Source organism: Thamnophis sirtalis, unplaced genomic scaffold (genome assembly GCF_051295495.1).
Source record: "Thamnophis sirtalis isolate CommonGarterSnake01/CBP01778 unplaced genomic scaffold, rThaSir2_p1.2 scaffold_4, whole genome shotgun sequence".
NCBI classification, from domain to species: Eukaryota; Metazoa; Chordata; class Lepidosauria; order Squamata; family Natricidae; genus Thamnophis; species Thamnophis sirtalis.
This window is the reverse complement of record NW_028261384.1, coordinates 134,868,330-134,885,401: the sequence shown is the minus strand read 5'-3', so window position 1 is coordinate 134,885,401 and position 17,072 is coordinate 134,868,330. Positions and strand designations below refer to the sequence as shown.

The 17,072-nt window shown below is 40.2% G+C and overlaps 1 protein-coding gene across 1 annotated transcript; it reads left to right on the top strand.

Moving 5' to 3' along the window:
• Nucleotides 1–3,724: 3,724 nt before the first annotated feature.
• Nucleotides 3,725–16,312, top strand: LOC148046745 (vomeronasal type-2 receptor 26-like). Its single transcript, XM_087714921.1, has 6 exons — nt 3,725–3,921; nt 6,248–6,539; nt 8,624–9,484; nt 13,407–13,634; nt 13,861–13,987; nt 15,411–16,312. The coding sequence occupies exons 1-6, from the start codon at nt 3,725–3,727 to the stop codon at nt 16,310–16,312; spliced, it is 2,607 nt and encodes an 868-aa protein (XP_087571047.1).
• The last annotated feature ends 760 nt before the right edge of the window (nt 16,313–17,072 follow it).

Genomic DNA, 17,072 nt, shown 5'->3' with positions numbered 1-17,072 from the left:
ATAATGATTGGCAAAAATGGTAAGGCAGCATATAGGCTACAAACCAGAATTATTTTTGCTAGGTATAATACCAGAAAAATCTGATAAAGGGAATGTATATTTCAAATTGTATTTTTTGACAGCAGCAATAATTGTATTTGCACAATTCTGGAAAAATGAGGAAACATCTCCAGAAGAAGAGATGATAAAAAAAATTGACTATGCAGAAATGGACAGACTAACAATGAAGGTAAAAGAAAAATAAATTTGGAACTCATTTTCTCAATGGTTGGATAATAAAGGTAGAAATTAGGAGTTTATTATTGCTATATAAACAAACTGACCCAGACAGTATACTGTCTATCAAGCACTTATTGTATACAAAGAGAAAATATATAAATACAATTGAAAGACAATGAAAATTATATATATATATATATATATATATAGATAGATAGATAGATAGATAGATAGATAGATAGATAGATAGAGAGAGAGAGAGTTATCATCACAAATACAACACACACACACACACACACACACACACACACACACACACACACACACACACATATATATATATATATATATATATATATATATATATAGTTATCAGCACAAATACAACACACACACACACATATATATGTGTGTGTGTGTTTGTGTGTGTGTTTGTGTTGTATTTGTGCTGATAAATGAATAAAGGGAGACTAGTATAGATCTATTTCAAGCTATTTTGCTCTCATCAGCTAGCCATACCCTTACTGGGATTCGAACCTGTGCTGTATTACATCTTAGGCAGATGTCTTAACCATTAAGCCACAGGTCCTCCTCTTTATCAGCTGAGCCAGGGAAGTAGATATATATTTAGTGTCACAACCCCCGGTATGCCCCAATTATGGGAGGAAGCTCACTGCTTCCATTCTCTGTCCATTATCTACCAGGGGTTATGACAGTAAGGGTATGGCTAGCTGATGAGAGCTAAATAGCTTGAAATAGATCTATACTAGTCTTTCTTTATTTATTTATCAGCACAAATATTACATACATACATACATACATACATACATACATACATACACACACATACATACATACACACACATACACATACACAAACACACACATACAATTGAAATACAATGAATACACATACACACACACACACACACAAACACACACACATATATATATCCCAGTAAGGGTATGACTAGCTGATGAGAGCTAAATAGCTTGAAATAGATCTATACTAGTCTCCCTTTATTTATTTATCAGCACAAATTAAAAAAAGAACAACCCCATATATATATATGTAACAAAAAGGCAACAGTAAAAAATATTGGGTTTCTGTCTGGATGGTCTCTTGTGACGAGCCGAAGGATAGAGAATGGAAGTGTGACCTTCCTCCCATATTTGGGCATACCAGGGGTTGTGACTTTAAATATATACCTTTCATCCTGGCCTGGCTGATAAGGAGTCGAGGTTCGATTCCCAGCAAGGGTATGACTAGCTGATGAGAGCTAAATAGCTTGAAATAGATCTATACTAGTCTCCCTTTATTTATTTATCAGCACAAATATAACATATATATATATATATATATATATATATATATATATATATATATATATATATATATATATATATATATATATATATATATATATATATATATATATATATATATATATATATATATATATATATATATATATATATATATATATATATATATATCACACCTCCACCCTATCAGAACACAGCCAAGCTCCCACCCAATCAGCTCCCACCCTCACTGGCAGTTAAAAGTAAGAAACAGCTGTGATCTCTCATTGCTCCTAGAAGCACGAAGCCGAGTAAACCAGCCTGAAGATGACGAATGGGACTTCGTCGAAACGTTGCCAAGACACTTCCAATTTTACGTGGGAGAAAACCTGAATAACCAAAGACCTACATTCAAACACCCGTGAAAACCTCAGAAAATATTTTTTATGTATGTATGTATGTATGTATGTATGTATGTATGTATGTGTGTATGTATGTATGTATGTATGTATGTATGTATGTATGTATGTATGTATGTATTTATTTAGTGTCACAACCCCTGGTATACCCAAATATGGGAGGAAGCATACTGCTTCCTTTCTCTGTCTATCGGCTCATCCCAAGAGACCATCCAGACAGAAAGCCATTATTTTTACTGTTGCCTTTGTTACATCCCTTTATTTATTTATCAGCACAAATGCAACACACACACACACACACAGAGAGAGACACACACAGATATTATTTTCATGGGGAATGCTATGAAACTCAAAACTCCCACAGAAAATAAGACAAAATAGTAAATTATTCTTCTTTTTGAGACTCATGGACTTTCAGACGCAAAATATTTATTGAAAATCAGGCAGCATACAAATTTGTTTGCTTGCCTTTTTTGTGGGAACTGAACAAGGTAAAGGTGTGGTTGTACTTCTGAACTAGAATGTCAAGTTTTATGGAATTTATTGACCACTTAAAATAGACAAGTCTACTGAATCAAAGAAAGGAAGTTACCTAGATCAAATGAGAACTTTGGACAGCTTCACGTTAACCTATTTATTTTGATGCCAAAATATTCAACAATACAATCTCAACTATTACATTGGAATCATACCTAACAAATAATTTGGGAAATACTCAATTTGCTTTGTTACTTTTGAATACCATGGTTCCTAATTGGAAAAAAAAACCATAATAATGGTGGCAAAAAGGCTTTGAAGACTCCTCTGAGAACTCTAATTATGATTGGAATAATAATTCTGAATTTCAGTAAGTCTATGAGTCTGATATGAGACTCATGAGTGATATGAGCCTATATATATATATACACAAAGAAAACCCCATAAAACATAATTCCTAACCATGGATAAATCACATCTATATCAATGACTCTAAATTTGTACTTTTGTCAAAATGTATGACTTAATTTATATGCCCTACATTAAGTATTCATATTGATGAGATGTATAAATTCATAAATATATGTATATATGCATAAATCTCATGATGATGAGATTTATAAATCAGCAATAAAACCATGTCAATGCATTTTGAAAAACTAATTATATTTGAAGGATAGATTTAGCAAATTTATACAGCTATCCATCTTACCAGCATGACTCCGGAGGGTATACAGCAAATCCAATAATTAAAAACTAGGGCAGCAACTATTAAAAACAATTAAATAAAGATTGCAGGAGAATGAAAAACAACTTAAACACAGTGTAACCATCTCACAATATTTTTTATTCTCACGAGAACCCAAAGGTTGATAGAAAAACCATGTTTTAAGGATTTTTAGAAGGTTGGTTGGGAATGGGCTAATTCACTGTATCTCCCTCTTCAGAATTATTCAGATAACTATAATTGGTTTGTATAGCTAAAGCCCGAGACATTTCCAAATAATAAAGGGCTCAATTAATTACCTGGATAGTGCATATAAATGAAACTCTGTGCCACAGAGAATAAGAAACAGGAGGCAGAAGCAGAGAAGCTTATGAATATCATTTCTAACCTTCTATTTCTTCTCCCTACCTGGCTGATTACTTCATTTGATCATCCAATTTTAATATTAACCTTGAAATGTTGACTAAATATAGGCTTCTCGTTGTTCTGCACTAATTGAGATGTGTGGAGAGAGATATTGATACAAGTGTGAATAGATGGTTTAAGGCACACAGTTGATCTAGATTTTGCCACCTAGATGTTGCTATTTCTGATGATCTTGGTGAGCAAGATTGATAGTTTGACATGCTCTGCAGATGATCCCATCCCTGTTCCACATCAGTGGTTCCAACCAGGAGACATCATCATTGGTGGAATGACTTCTCAAATCATTTATCATTTTAATGAGGTTTTGTTCAAGGATCATCCTTTTCAGAACTTCTTTGGAATCCCAGAGTAAGACATTTGTACTTTTCTGATGTGCTTCTCATGAATTTAGAGAGACCACAATGAATGGAGGGAAATATGGAAGAGTGGAGTTTAGTGTCCTCTAATAACAGGTTGCTTCTACTAAGGGACATGATGTGAGGATGGGAACCATTCGTCCTTTTTTTTTTTTTTTAAAAAAAAGCCAGAATTATGTTGTTAGACACACAGAGCTATTAAATTATAAAGGACTATTTGTAGAAGCAACAGCAGTTTCATAGGATACAAAGATGATTTTGAGTTAAGATCTCTTTTTGCATTTTGATGTTCTTTTTTTAAAAAAAAATGATACTAGCTGATAACTTGGCGTTGTCTGGGTATTTATTTATTTTTAGGGGGGAAATCTCCAGACCAAATGTAATTTCTAATGTTGGATTTTCCCCCTTACCATAACTAGCCTCTTTGTGGAGTATTGTGACGCCGTTACCATGACAACTCCACTGTGCTATACAGTAGAAACAATTTTATGGCAGTACAGTGGAAGCCATTTAAAGGCTGTATCAAAACAGAACACACGTCTTGAGGAGTGTTTTTACAAACAATATTTGTTTCCAGAGTGTAAGTCGTCTGTGTTTGTTTGAAATTGCTCAAGGTGTTCCAGAGTTATGCTGAAACATACACACACCCAACCATTGATAGATAGATAGATAGATAGATAGATAGATAGATAGATAGATGGATGGATGGATGGATGGATGGATGGATGGATGGATGGATGGATGGATGGATGGATGGATGGATGGATGGATGGATGGATGGATGGATGGATGGATGGATGGATAGATGGATAGATGGATAGATGGATAGATGGATAGATGGATAGATGGATAGATGGATAGATGGATAGATGGATAGATGGATGGATGGATGGATGGATGGATGGATGGATGGATGGATGGATGGATGGAAGGAAGGAAGGAAGGAAGGAAGGAAGGAAGGAAGGAAGGATGGGGATGGGGATGGGGATGGGGATGGGGATGGGGATGGGGATGGGGATGGGGATGGGGATGGGGATGGGGATGGGGATGGGGATGGGGATGGGGATGGGGATGGGGATATGGATATGGATATGGATATGGATATGGATATGGATATGGATATGGATATGGATATGGATATGGATATGGATATGGATATGGATATGGATATGGATATGGATATGGATATGGATATGGATATGGATATGGATATGGATATGGATATGGATGGATGAACAGAAGTGGACATAATTCTCTTGTAGTGTTTTCTCCCTTTAAAGCCCTTCTTTTGCAAGTAAATTAGTTTCAAAATGCAATCTTTAAATGTTTAAAAATGGAATTGAAAAAAATGCAAGTGACAGTCATAATTATTTTAAAGTTTGATGAGTGAATAGGCATAGAACATTAGGCCATCAATATAGAGCTAACTCATGGAATGTGTAACTGATTTGTAATAATTACAAGGTAACACAAAAAGTTGATGTCATCATTGTATTAGTATTTTACTGAACTGGGAAAAATTGGAAGTCAGCATCGTTTTTCTCCTTTCCTCCTCCTTTTTTTTCTTCATCCTCCATCCCCTCTTTTTTAATCTTTATTTTCATCATATATTATGTTGAGGTAAACCTTAATCGAACTTTGAAGTCTAAAAAAATTGAAAACCAAAATAACCACTGAGAAATCACTATGGATATTTTCAGTTATTCAGGTCATGGTTTTCCCAAAGGTACTTTTTCAAAAGGCAGTTGGATCTTATTTGATTTTTCTTTTCTTGAAAATGCTTCACTTCCCATCCAAGAACTGAACTGAGGATGCTTCTTGGATGAGAAGTGAAACATCTTCAAGAAAAGAAACAAACAAACAAAGGAAGTCCAGTTGCCTTTTGAAAAAGCACCTATGGGATGACTAAGATATGGAGATTCCAAAAATGTCCCATACTCCATCCTTGAAGTAAATGCCACTTGAATGCTTGGATCATTAATCAAGGAAGGAAGGAAGAAAAAGGAAGGAAGGAAGGAAGGAAGGAAGGAAGGAAGGAAGGAAGGAAGGAAGGGGATAAATCCTCTAAAGACAATCCTGATGATATGACATCCTACTTGATTCCAAGCAAATATATTAACTCTTAGAAAGTATGTTTCCCCCCAAGATATCTCCAGAACATGAGTATAATATCCAGAAAAGTTTGATGCAAGTTCCAAATTTTATTGCGTCCAAAATAATACATGGAAATACTAATTGCTGACTTCTTAAAAATAAAAAGAAATGGAAAAAAATATTGGAGGCATTGTCCAATTACTTTTGAAAATGATTATTTACAGTGTGATCATAAAATTCTACCAACATGCCCTTGCCTTGGCCTTTGCTGTCAATGAAATCAATGAGAATCTCCAGATCTTGCCTAATTTCTCCCTTGGATTCCACATCTATGACAGCTACTATGATGCAAAGATGACCTATCTGACCACCCTGGATTTGCTTTTCAAATCACAGAGATTTGTCCCCAATTATAAATGTGGCATGAAGAAAAACATCATAGCCGTCATTGGAGGACTGGGCTCTGCTACTTCTTCTTATATGTCTGACATCATCGATATCTACAAGATTCCACAGGTAGGAGTTGGAGTGGAAAAGAACAATGATACATCCTAGCTTTGTAAAAAAAAATGGTGGTGGGAATACTCTGGGTTTTAAAAAGAGAGATTGTTATTTATTTCTTTTATTCTTGTTTGGCCACCTAGTCAGCCAGATGTTTAGACTGGATTGGGCACTTTGTCCATCTGTCAAGTCCTTCCCAAGGACTTGAGATAGGCAGGTGTTGATGTCTGATGGCATTGCAAGTATTGTCCCTGGATGTGAACTGTTCCACGTCAATTCCTTTTGCAATTGACTGATGGCGATTTTGTCAATGCTGATGTAGTTCAAGTAGTATTCCTATGACTAATGGTTCTACCCGGAGGTGGGTTTCACGTAATTTTACCACCGGTTCACCATGCGCTGAAACTGTGAGTGTGCATGGCTTGCATGCGTTCATGCGGCTTAGAAAAATGTGTCTAAATAGGACGGCATAGCCCATCTGCAGGTCACCACTAGCAATTTGCTTGAACCGATCTTAACCGGCTGAATATCATCACCGGTTCTACCTTTGCTTCCTTTGGCCACAGTAATTCTACTTCTATTTGCAGACTTTTGCATTTTGTGATTTTCTCCAGTTTTTTTCTCTTTTATTCTGTCGTCTCCTGGTCCTCCTCCTTAATGTGGTAATGTTCATTATTCACACCTCCTATTTCTGTCTTTTGTATGGACAATTGTTAAGTCTGGGATGTTATGGCAGATCCTTGTCTGTTTGAATACTAAAGTGCTAGAGTACTTTAGCTTCTTCATTTTCTATTGCTTTGCCTATTTTGGAGTCCCAATGATTTTTTTCCCCCTTGCAGACAAGTGATACGTCTTGCAGATATTTGCAATGCACTATTATTGCTATTTTGTCATGCCATTGATTTCAATTTGTCCACAGAGCCTTCTTGCAAGCTAACTAGATGGCTCACTGTTTTTTTCAGGGTCTTTGAAGAGTTGACATTTGTTTTCTATTGTTGTCTCCTTAATTCTTACTTTATATACATTTGGTTTTTTTAAAAAACTATTATTATTTTGTGCAGCCAGAATTATCCTTCTTTCTTCCATTTTCCTAGTCTTAGCCATTGCCACGTCTTGCTGTTATCTGCTTTGAGCGCTGTTTTTATTTTAAAAAATATATGGAATAAGTAATGCTTTGCCTTGCCATGGTTATTTTTTTTCTTCTATTCTTCATTTCCTATTTCCTGGAGGCCACCTTGGTTTCCCTGGTATTCCATAAACATGCAGGGTGGACTAGTTTCAATGCATCTTCTTCACTGTACTTCTATTCTTCTAAAGCCCTTTTTCTCTTTTTAACTTTCTGTATACTTGCACATATTCCACATCTGCCTATGCTCCTTGTTAAGAGTGGAGTTCATCAACATCACTATGTTGATGAATAGCAATAGCAATAGCAGTTAGACTTATATACCGCTTCATAGGGCTTTCAGCCCTCTCTAAGCGGTTTACAGAGTCAGCATATTGCCCCCACAGTCTGGGTCCTCATTTCACCCACCTCGGAAGGATGGAAGGCTGAGTCAACCTTGAGCCGGTGAGATTAGAACCGCTGAACTGCAGGTAACAGTCAGCTGAAGTGGCTTGCAGTACTGCAACCTAACCACTGCGCCACCTCGGCTTTGAAGAATAGGTTTCATTGTCATCATTTTTCTGGTCTTTCTATCCAGGGTTTCTACTTCAGCTTGGGTCTAGTCCAGTATTCTAAATGTAACACTAATGACTGGAATTGCCCAGATGGATAATTTAATTGATAGTATGGATGTTTTAACTGCTACATGTTAGTGTTATAAACTGCCAAGAATCTGAAAAATCCCAAATAGCCCTGCCTTTATACAGCTTAAAAAAATTTCCTTGCTGTCTAGACTTTTAATTCTTGTATCTAACAAATTATTTGAATAAATCTCTGTTGCATGAACAAGAAGAAATACTGATGATCTCCTCCTCCTCCTCCTTCTTCCTCTTCCTCTTTTTCCTCCTCTTTCTCCTTCTCCTTCTCCTTCTCCTTCTTCTCCACCTTCTCCTCCTCCTCCTCCTCTTCCTCCTCCTCCTCCTCCCCCCTTTAGCTCACATATGGCTCATTTATCCCAGAAGACCTTCACAGAAACCAGATTTCATCCTTTTATTTCATGGCTCCAAATGAATCTAAACAATACGCTGGGATGATCCAACTTCTTCAACAATTCAGGTGGACCTGGGTTGGCATCTTTGCTGTAGATAATAGCAATGGAGAATATTTCTTACAGACCATGGAACGATTGTTTTCCCAGAATGGAATCTGTTCAGCTTGTACGCAAAAAATCCCACAATTAGCCCATTGGGATAATTTAAAAGAAATACTTGAAACAGCATCAGATATATATGTGCCCTTGACAGATGCCCGAATTAGTACCTTTATCATTTACGGGGAATCTTTGCAAGTGTTATGGCTGACTGCTGTTATCTTTCTTCTCAATGGGATGAAGGAACATCTGTCCTTTGGAAAGGTGTGGATCATGACTGCCCAGACTGACTTGGTGTTAACAGGAATGCAAAGAGGTTGGAACAGCCAGTTGTTTCATGGTGCCATTTCTTTTACAATTCACTCCGGAGAAATTCCAGGGTTCAAGGAGTTTCTTCAAACCATCAAGCCTTCCTGGACTGCAGGAGATGGATTTATTCAGGATGTATGGGAACAAGCTTTTGACTGCTTGTTTCTGGGACGCCTGGAGCGAGTGTCAGACGGTGATGCATGTACTAGAGAGGAGAGACTGGACAATCTTCCCCAACCACTTTTTGAGACGCAGATGACTGGGTACAGCTATAGCATCTACAATGCTGCTTATGCTGTAGCACATGCTTTGCATGCTCTTTTCTCCCTCGGATCCAACCCAAGAAATTGGGCGGCACGTAAACGATCTTTATGTCAAGGACTTCAATCTTGGCAGGTAACCTTCATTCAACCATGAATCTTCAATGTATAGATTAGAACCCATTTGATTACGCATGTCAAGGAACGAATAGCAGAGTGGTGCGGTGGCGTGGTGCTGGAGCTCTTGCCTCAAAATCAGCAGGCTGTGAGTTCGATCCTAGATAGAGGCAGATATTTCTCTTTCTGGGCACGATGAGAATCTATCGGCTGAACAAAACTCCGCATTGGCGACAAGCAGGGAAACCAGCCATTAAACGCTCTGCTAGCTTCATTCAGTTGCTCAGACTCCACCGTGCAAGGGATTATGGGGTTAAATGATGATGATGATGATGATGATGATGATGATGATGATGATGATGATGATGATGATGTTGTTGTTGTTGTAAAGGAAGGAATAGCTGTTCTTGGTAACTGGGTGGGAAAGACATTCATGAGTTTGTTCAAAGTCATATTTTGAGATGGATGCAAATTGAATTCATAAATAATGATGGAGGAAGAAGTGTACTATTAAAGAGGGACTGGAGAAGAGTTCACCCAGTCTTGGAATGGCCCAAAACTTCTAAGACCAGCTGGCCGGCGCACATGTGAGCACTAGAACTTGGAAGGCAGCAGTTGGCCGCCGTACGCTCTCGTGCCTGACCAATTGGCTGGCGCACATGCACGCAACAGAACCCAGAAGAGCAGCTGGCGATGGCATGCATGCCCACAGAGAGGGCTCTGAGTGCCACCTCTGGCATGTGTGCTATAGGTTCACCATCATGGCTATATACAATATGAGCTTTGATTCTTGTGCCCTTCAGTACACAGATCTTGTGCGCAAAAGGAACTAATCTGGTCATGTTGGGTCTGTGGACCTTCAACTGAGTGAACTGTAATCCCAGATAAGGCATTATTGTTTAGACAGGCAAGGCTTTATTATGGACTTGGTTGACAGCAGGAACCAATAGGCCAACTCTATATAGCTCGGGCTCATATCAGAAGGATAACCAGAATTTTTATTAATAGCTACCTCCATTTCTTAGATGCCTCTGTTATTGGATGACCATAAAGAAAGCAGACAGCCTGGATTCAAGACCCAAGCAACATGATGGGGTGAGCTCTCATTACTTGCCCCAGCTCCTGCCAACTGACCACTTTGAAAGCAGGCAAATGTGAGCAGATAAATAGGTACAACTTTAATGGGAAAGTCATTGAATTCCATGCACCTCAATATGTAGTCATGCTGATCACATAGCCATGAAATGCTGTCTAAAGGGTTTATGTACATGGAACACTTGTTACTTTCCCAACCAAAGTGGTACCCATTTATCTGCTTGCATTTATGGAACCGTCAAGGTTCCAGACAGAGCTTGGGGTTATTCCTGACACTTTCGCCCACAGTCCGGTGGAGACTCTGGCTGCTGCGTGGCACTCGGCAGCGTCGGAGGCCCTCGACCGGATTGCGCCACTGCGGCTCCTCCGAGGCGGCGGATCCCGGAGACCCCCTTGGTTCACCGAGGAACTCCGGGAGATGAAGCGCCGGAGGAGATGCCTAGAGCACCGTTGGAGGTCCGATAAGTCCGAATCGAACCGAGCAATGGTAACCACCTGCACCAGGGAATACACCAGGGCACTTAGGGCAGCAAAAAGATCGCACATAGCCACCCTGGTTGCATCCGCTGAGTCCCGTCCAGCCGCCCTGTTTAAGATAACCCGCTCCCTACTGAACAAAAGGGAGGCGGGGGAACCCTTGCAGGGCAGAGCTGAAGAGTATGCCCAATTCTTAGCGGACAAAATTGCTCGGTTTCGGTCGGACTTGGACTCCACCCCCGCAGTTCCAGCCGAGGCACAGGGGGACCAAGTAGAACAACTATGGGTTGAGTTTCAGGACGTTACCCCCGGGGATGTGGACAAGGCCATGAGAGCTGTAAGTACCTCCACCTGTGTTCTGGATCCGTGTCCCTCATGGCTGGTTACTAACTGCAGTGAGGTGACACGAGGCTGGATCCAGGCGGTTGTAACCGCCTCCCTTCAGGAGGGGAACTTCCCCGCCGCACTGAAAGCGGCGGTGGTGAGACCCCTCCTGAAGAAACCATCCTTGGATCCAGCTGTTCTTAATAACTATCGTCCAGTCTCCAACCTTCCCTTCTTGGGGAAGGTTGTTGAGAAGGTGGTGGCCTTCCAGCTCCAACGGTCCTTGGAGGAAGCAAACTATCTAGACCCCTTCCAGTCAGGCTTCAGACCCGGTTACAGCACAGAAACCGCTTTGGTCGCATTGATTGATGATCTCTGGAGAGCCAGAGATGAAGGATATTCCTCCATCCTGGTCCTCCTTGACCTCTCAGCGGCTTTCGATACCATCGACCATGGTATCCTTCTGCGACGACTGCGGGAGGTGGGAGTGGGAGGCACCGTGCTACGGTGGTTCTCCTCCTACCTCTCGGACAGGTCGCAGTCGGTGTTAGTGGGGGGGCAGAGATCGTCCCCTAGGCCCCTAAATTATGGGGTGCCTCAGGGCTCGGTCTTATCCCCCCTACTATTCAACATCTACATGAAACCGCTGGGAGAGATCATCCGCAGGCACGGGATTAGATACCATCAATATGCGGACGATACTCAATTGTATCTGTCCGCCCCGTGCCAACTCAATGAAGCGGTAGACGTGATGAGCCGGGTTATGGACTGGATGAGGGTTAACAAGCTTGTGCTCAACCCAGAAAAGACTGAGTGGCTGTTGTGTTTTCCTCCCAAAGATTTGACTAATATTCCACCACTCAGGCTGGGGGGTCAAATTTTATACCCCTCAGAGAGGGTTCGCAACTTGGGAGTCCTCCTGGATCCACAGCTGTCATTTGACCACCACTTAACGGCTGTGACCAGGGGGGCATTCGCCCAGGTTCGCCTGGTGCGCCAGTTGCGACCCTACCTGAATCGGGAGGCTCTCACAACAGTCACTCGGGCCCTTGTGACCTCTAGGCTGGAATACTGCAATGTGCTCTACATGGGGCTGCCCTTGAAGAGCATCCGGCGACTTCAGCTAGTGCAGAACGCAGCCGCGCGAGTGATTGCGGGTACACCTCGATTCACCCGCATAACACCTATCCTCCGTGAGCTGCGCTGGCTACCTGTCGATCTCCGGATGCGCTTCAAGGTGCTATTAGTCACCCATAAAGCCCTACATGGCAGTGGATCTGGATACTTGAGAGACCGCCTTCTGCCAATTACCTCCCTGCGACCAATAAGATCCCATAGATTAGGCCTCCTCCGCATTCCATCGGCCAGCCAGTGTCGGCTGGCAACTACAAGGAGGAGGGCCTTCTCAGCAGTAGCCCCGACCCTTTGGAACGAGCTCCCCGTGGAGATTCGTACCCTCTCCACCGTCCAAGCCTTCCGCATAGCCTTGAAGAACTGGTTCGCCCGTCAGGCCTGGGGACAATGATAGTTACCCCTCCCGAATGATGAATGTATGTTGCCCATTATTTTATTATATGTTTCTATCTTAATGTCTGTATTCCCCCTTCCCGGTTTTGTGTGAGCCGCCCTGAGTCCCCTCAGGGAAAAGGGCGGCCTACAAATACTAATAATAAATAATAAATAAATAATAAATTTGCTGGCTCCCTTGGCTAAGGAACAGAAATGACATTCTAGAGTTGGACATGACTGGACAGGGGAAACATTTACTTTTTTAAAAGAATTGGAAGACTTTCTGTCTGGTAAAACAAAATCCTATTAAACTAGCACTTGGATTATCTAGTTGTTCTTTTTTCATGCCACCTTACTGTATTTCCTTCCTTCCTTCCTTCCTTCCTTCCTTCCTTCCTTCCTTCCTTCCTTCCTTCCTTCCTTCCTTCCTTTTTTCCTTCTTTATTTTCTTTCTTTCTTTCTTTCTTTCTTTCTTTCATTCATTCATTCATTGCTTAATTTTTTAATTGTTTTGTTTTGTTTTCCAAATGACATAGCTCCATCCCTTTCTTCAAAGCATCTCATTCAACAACTCTGCTGGAGAAAATATTTCCTTTAGTGAAAGCAAGGAAATAGAGAGTGGTTTTGACCTGATGAACTTGATCACCTTTCCCAATACCTCCTTCCAGCGGGTGAAAATTGGAAGACTGGATGGAGATGCACCTGAAGGGAAAGAATTAATTATTAATGAGGACATGATCGTTTGGCATAGGTCGTTCAATCAGGTATGGGTGACTTTGGTGGAACAATCCAGGTCAGATATGTTCACACATTCAAATTAAAGTTCCAATTGAAATGGACCAATTAGTTTCAAATAAATGGAATGTTTGATCCTTTTGTAAATCCTTTTGTTTCGGATATTTCTTTTAATATAATAGAACATTTCATTTCCAGTGTCGTAACTTCAAAGTAACACATCTTCATCTTCCAACATTTAATATTGATAATTAGGTCCTCCCTGTTTCTCTGTGCAATGACTATTGCCACCCTGGCTATCAGAAGAGGAAGAAGGAAGGGAAAAAATTCTGCTGCTATGATTGTGTTCCATGTCCAAAAGGGAAAATCTCCAAAGGGATGGGTAAGCTATCAGAATACTCTGATTTTGTTGTTATGTCGATGAAGTTGAAATTTCAGACAGACTTCCATAGTAATCAAGTACACCACAGAGCCGTGATGGTGAACCTCTGATGGCACACAAGCCATCGCCCCCATTCAGCTAAGCTGGGTACACCCCAGTTCAGCTCACTTCCTGCTGGCCAGCTGGTCTTTGGGTCTTTGTTGCAGATGCCCTGGGGAGGGGTGCCTGCGTGGGGGTGCAGAGGAAGAGTGCACATGCATGGGGGCACACACACATTGCATTTTGGAGGTCCAAGCACTTGCTTACTTTGGACACTCCAGAAAAGGTTAGCCATCATTGCAATACAGGCATAGAGGAGTGCCAAAACAACCAGACATTAAGATATTTTCCCCCATGCCATCACTCTGCTAAACAATTAATTCCTACAATACTGTTCTATTCTATTACCCATTTTCCCCGAAAATAAGACCTCCCCGGATAATAAGCCCAATTGGGCTTTTGAGCGCATGTGCTAAAATAAGCCCTGCCCCCAAAATAAGCTCTACCCAAAAATATTGCAACACAGCAGCAGCCATGAGGTGACCACACTCGCCACCTCCTGCACCACAAAAATAATAAGACCTTCCCGAAAATAAGGCCAAGCGCTTATTTCAGGGGTCAAAAGAAAATAGTACCCTGTCTTATTTTCAGGAAAACACGGTACCTACTGGTATTCCTTTAACATCTTATTATTATCATCTTGTGTTGTATCTTATGATTTATTATTGACTTTATTTTATGATTGTGATCATGATTTATCATTTGCTGCTTGTATGTACACTGGGAGCTTATGCACCAGAGACAAATTTCTTGTGTGTGTCGAATCACAGTTGGCCAATAAAGAATTCAATTTCTTTGAGTCTGTGGTCTGTTGAACTCTTTGAGATAATCTATTTTTTGCTCAGGTTATGCATTCATGAAACCTTGTTTGGAAATGGAATGGGGCAATGAAGAAATCAATTCATTTGTTTATTGGAAATTATATTATTCTGAGCATGGAATTAATTCTATGTCTCCTGAACCTGGATTGACCTAAGGAATTTCTTTTTTTCTTAGACATTCTTACTTATAACAAAGATGCTTTTTCAAGAGACAACTTGACTTTTTTTTCTTGAAGATGTTTGATTTTCATCCAAGAAGCATCTTCACTGACTGTCAGTTGCTTCTTTCAAAAGCATTTTTGGAACAACCTTGACCTGGATGACTAAGAATCTACATAGATGCATTTCTATTTTTGGTGCTCTGAAAATCAAATTGTGATAAAGATGAATGTGCCATCAAAAATAATTATCTTCTTGCCTTATTAAAGACTTTGGAATCAGTTTAGCCACTGTTGCTACTCTACATTTATCCATTACAACACAGATTTTTTTCCCAATTTCAGATATGGTAGCTTGTGTCCAATGTCCAGAAGATCAATATGCAAACCAAGAAAGAAATGGATGTCTCCTGAAAAGGATAAACTTTCTGTCTTATGAAGAACCTTTAGGGTATATTTTAGCTTGTCTTGCTGCTGGGTTATTCCTCATTACATCATGGGTGCTGGGAACTTTTATTAAGCACAAGGACAGCCCTATTGTGAAAGCCAACAACCGGGATCTCACCTACACTCTCCTCATCTCCCTTCTGTTCTGCTTCCTCTGCTCTTTGCTCTTTATTGGAAAACCTGGAAGAGTCACTTGTCTCCTCAGACAGTCTGCATTTGGTCTCATTTTCTCATTGTCCATCTCTTGTGTGTTGGCCAAAACTATCCTTGTTTCCCTTGCCTTCAAGGCCACCAAGCCAGGGTCTCGGATGAGGACATGGCTGGGAAAAAGACTGGCTATTTCTATTGTCCTTTTCTGCTCAATATTCCAAGCAGGCATCTGTATTGTGTGGTTGTCAACCTCTCCCCCATTCCCAGAGTTAGATATGCTCTCAACAACTGAAGAAATAATTATACAATGCAATGAAGGGTCAGTTGTTATGTTTTATTGTGTCCTGAGCTATATGGCCCTCCTTTCATTTGCCAGCTTCATTGTGGCTTTCCAGGCTCGTAATCTTCCTGACAGCTTCAATGAAGCCAAGTTCATCACCTTCAGCATGTTGGCTTTCTGCAGTGTGTGGATCTCCTTTGTCCCAACCTACCTGAGCACCAGGGGAAAAGCCATGGTGGCTGTGGAGATCTTCTCTATCTTGTCCTCCACTGCTGGGCTTCTAGGCTGCTTCTTTCTCCCCAAATGTTACATTATTGTTTTGAGGCCTGGTTTAAATCACAAGGAGCAACTGATAAGAAGAAATGTTTAAACACTTTTTAATTACAAACAGATTATGTCTGTCTATGTAAAATTATAAAGTACCTTTAATAAACCTTGTGAAGATATTAATTTCTTTTAAACACTGAAAATTTATTCTTTAAAAGATAAGAGGAAGATGGCTTCTTATGGTGTCTTAAGGTTCTTGGGGAATTAGGTTTTTTATAAAGAGCAAACAATATTTAATCAAATATTGTTAGTGGCAGATGAAAAGTTAATTAAGAAACTATATAATTTCCTATTAAGTCTAAAAATGGAAGATGAAGAAGTAAAAGAGACAGTGATAGTTTTTTGGATATACTATAAAGGTAAAGCTCTGTTTGCACACATGTGCGATAGTAGTGGGCTTCTACTGGTTTGGACCGTTTCGGCTGAACTGGTAGTAGTTTGGCAGCCTGAGTCAGTGGAATCGGTAGCAAACAAAGATCTCTTTTTCCATTTTGATGGGTTTTTTTTTAAAGTGATACTAGCTGATAACTTGGCATTGTCTGGGTATTTATTTATTTTTAGGGGGGAAATGTCCAGACCAAATGTAATTTCTAATGTTGGATTTCCCCCCTTACCATAACTAGCCTCTTTATGGAATACTGTGAAGCAGTTACCATGACATCTCCACTGTGCTGTACAGTAGAAAAATTTTTATGGCAGTAAAGTGGAAGCCATTTAAAGGCACAACAGGTTGTATCATAACAGAACACGCACCTTGAGGTGTGTTTTTTCAAACAATATTTGTTACCTGGGAGTAAGTCATC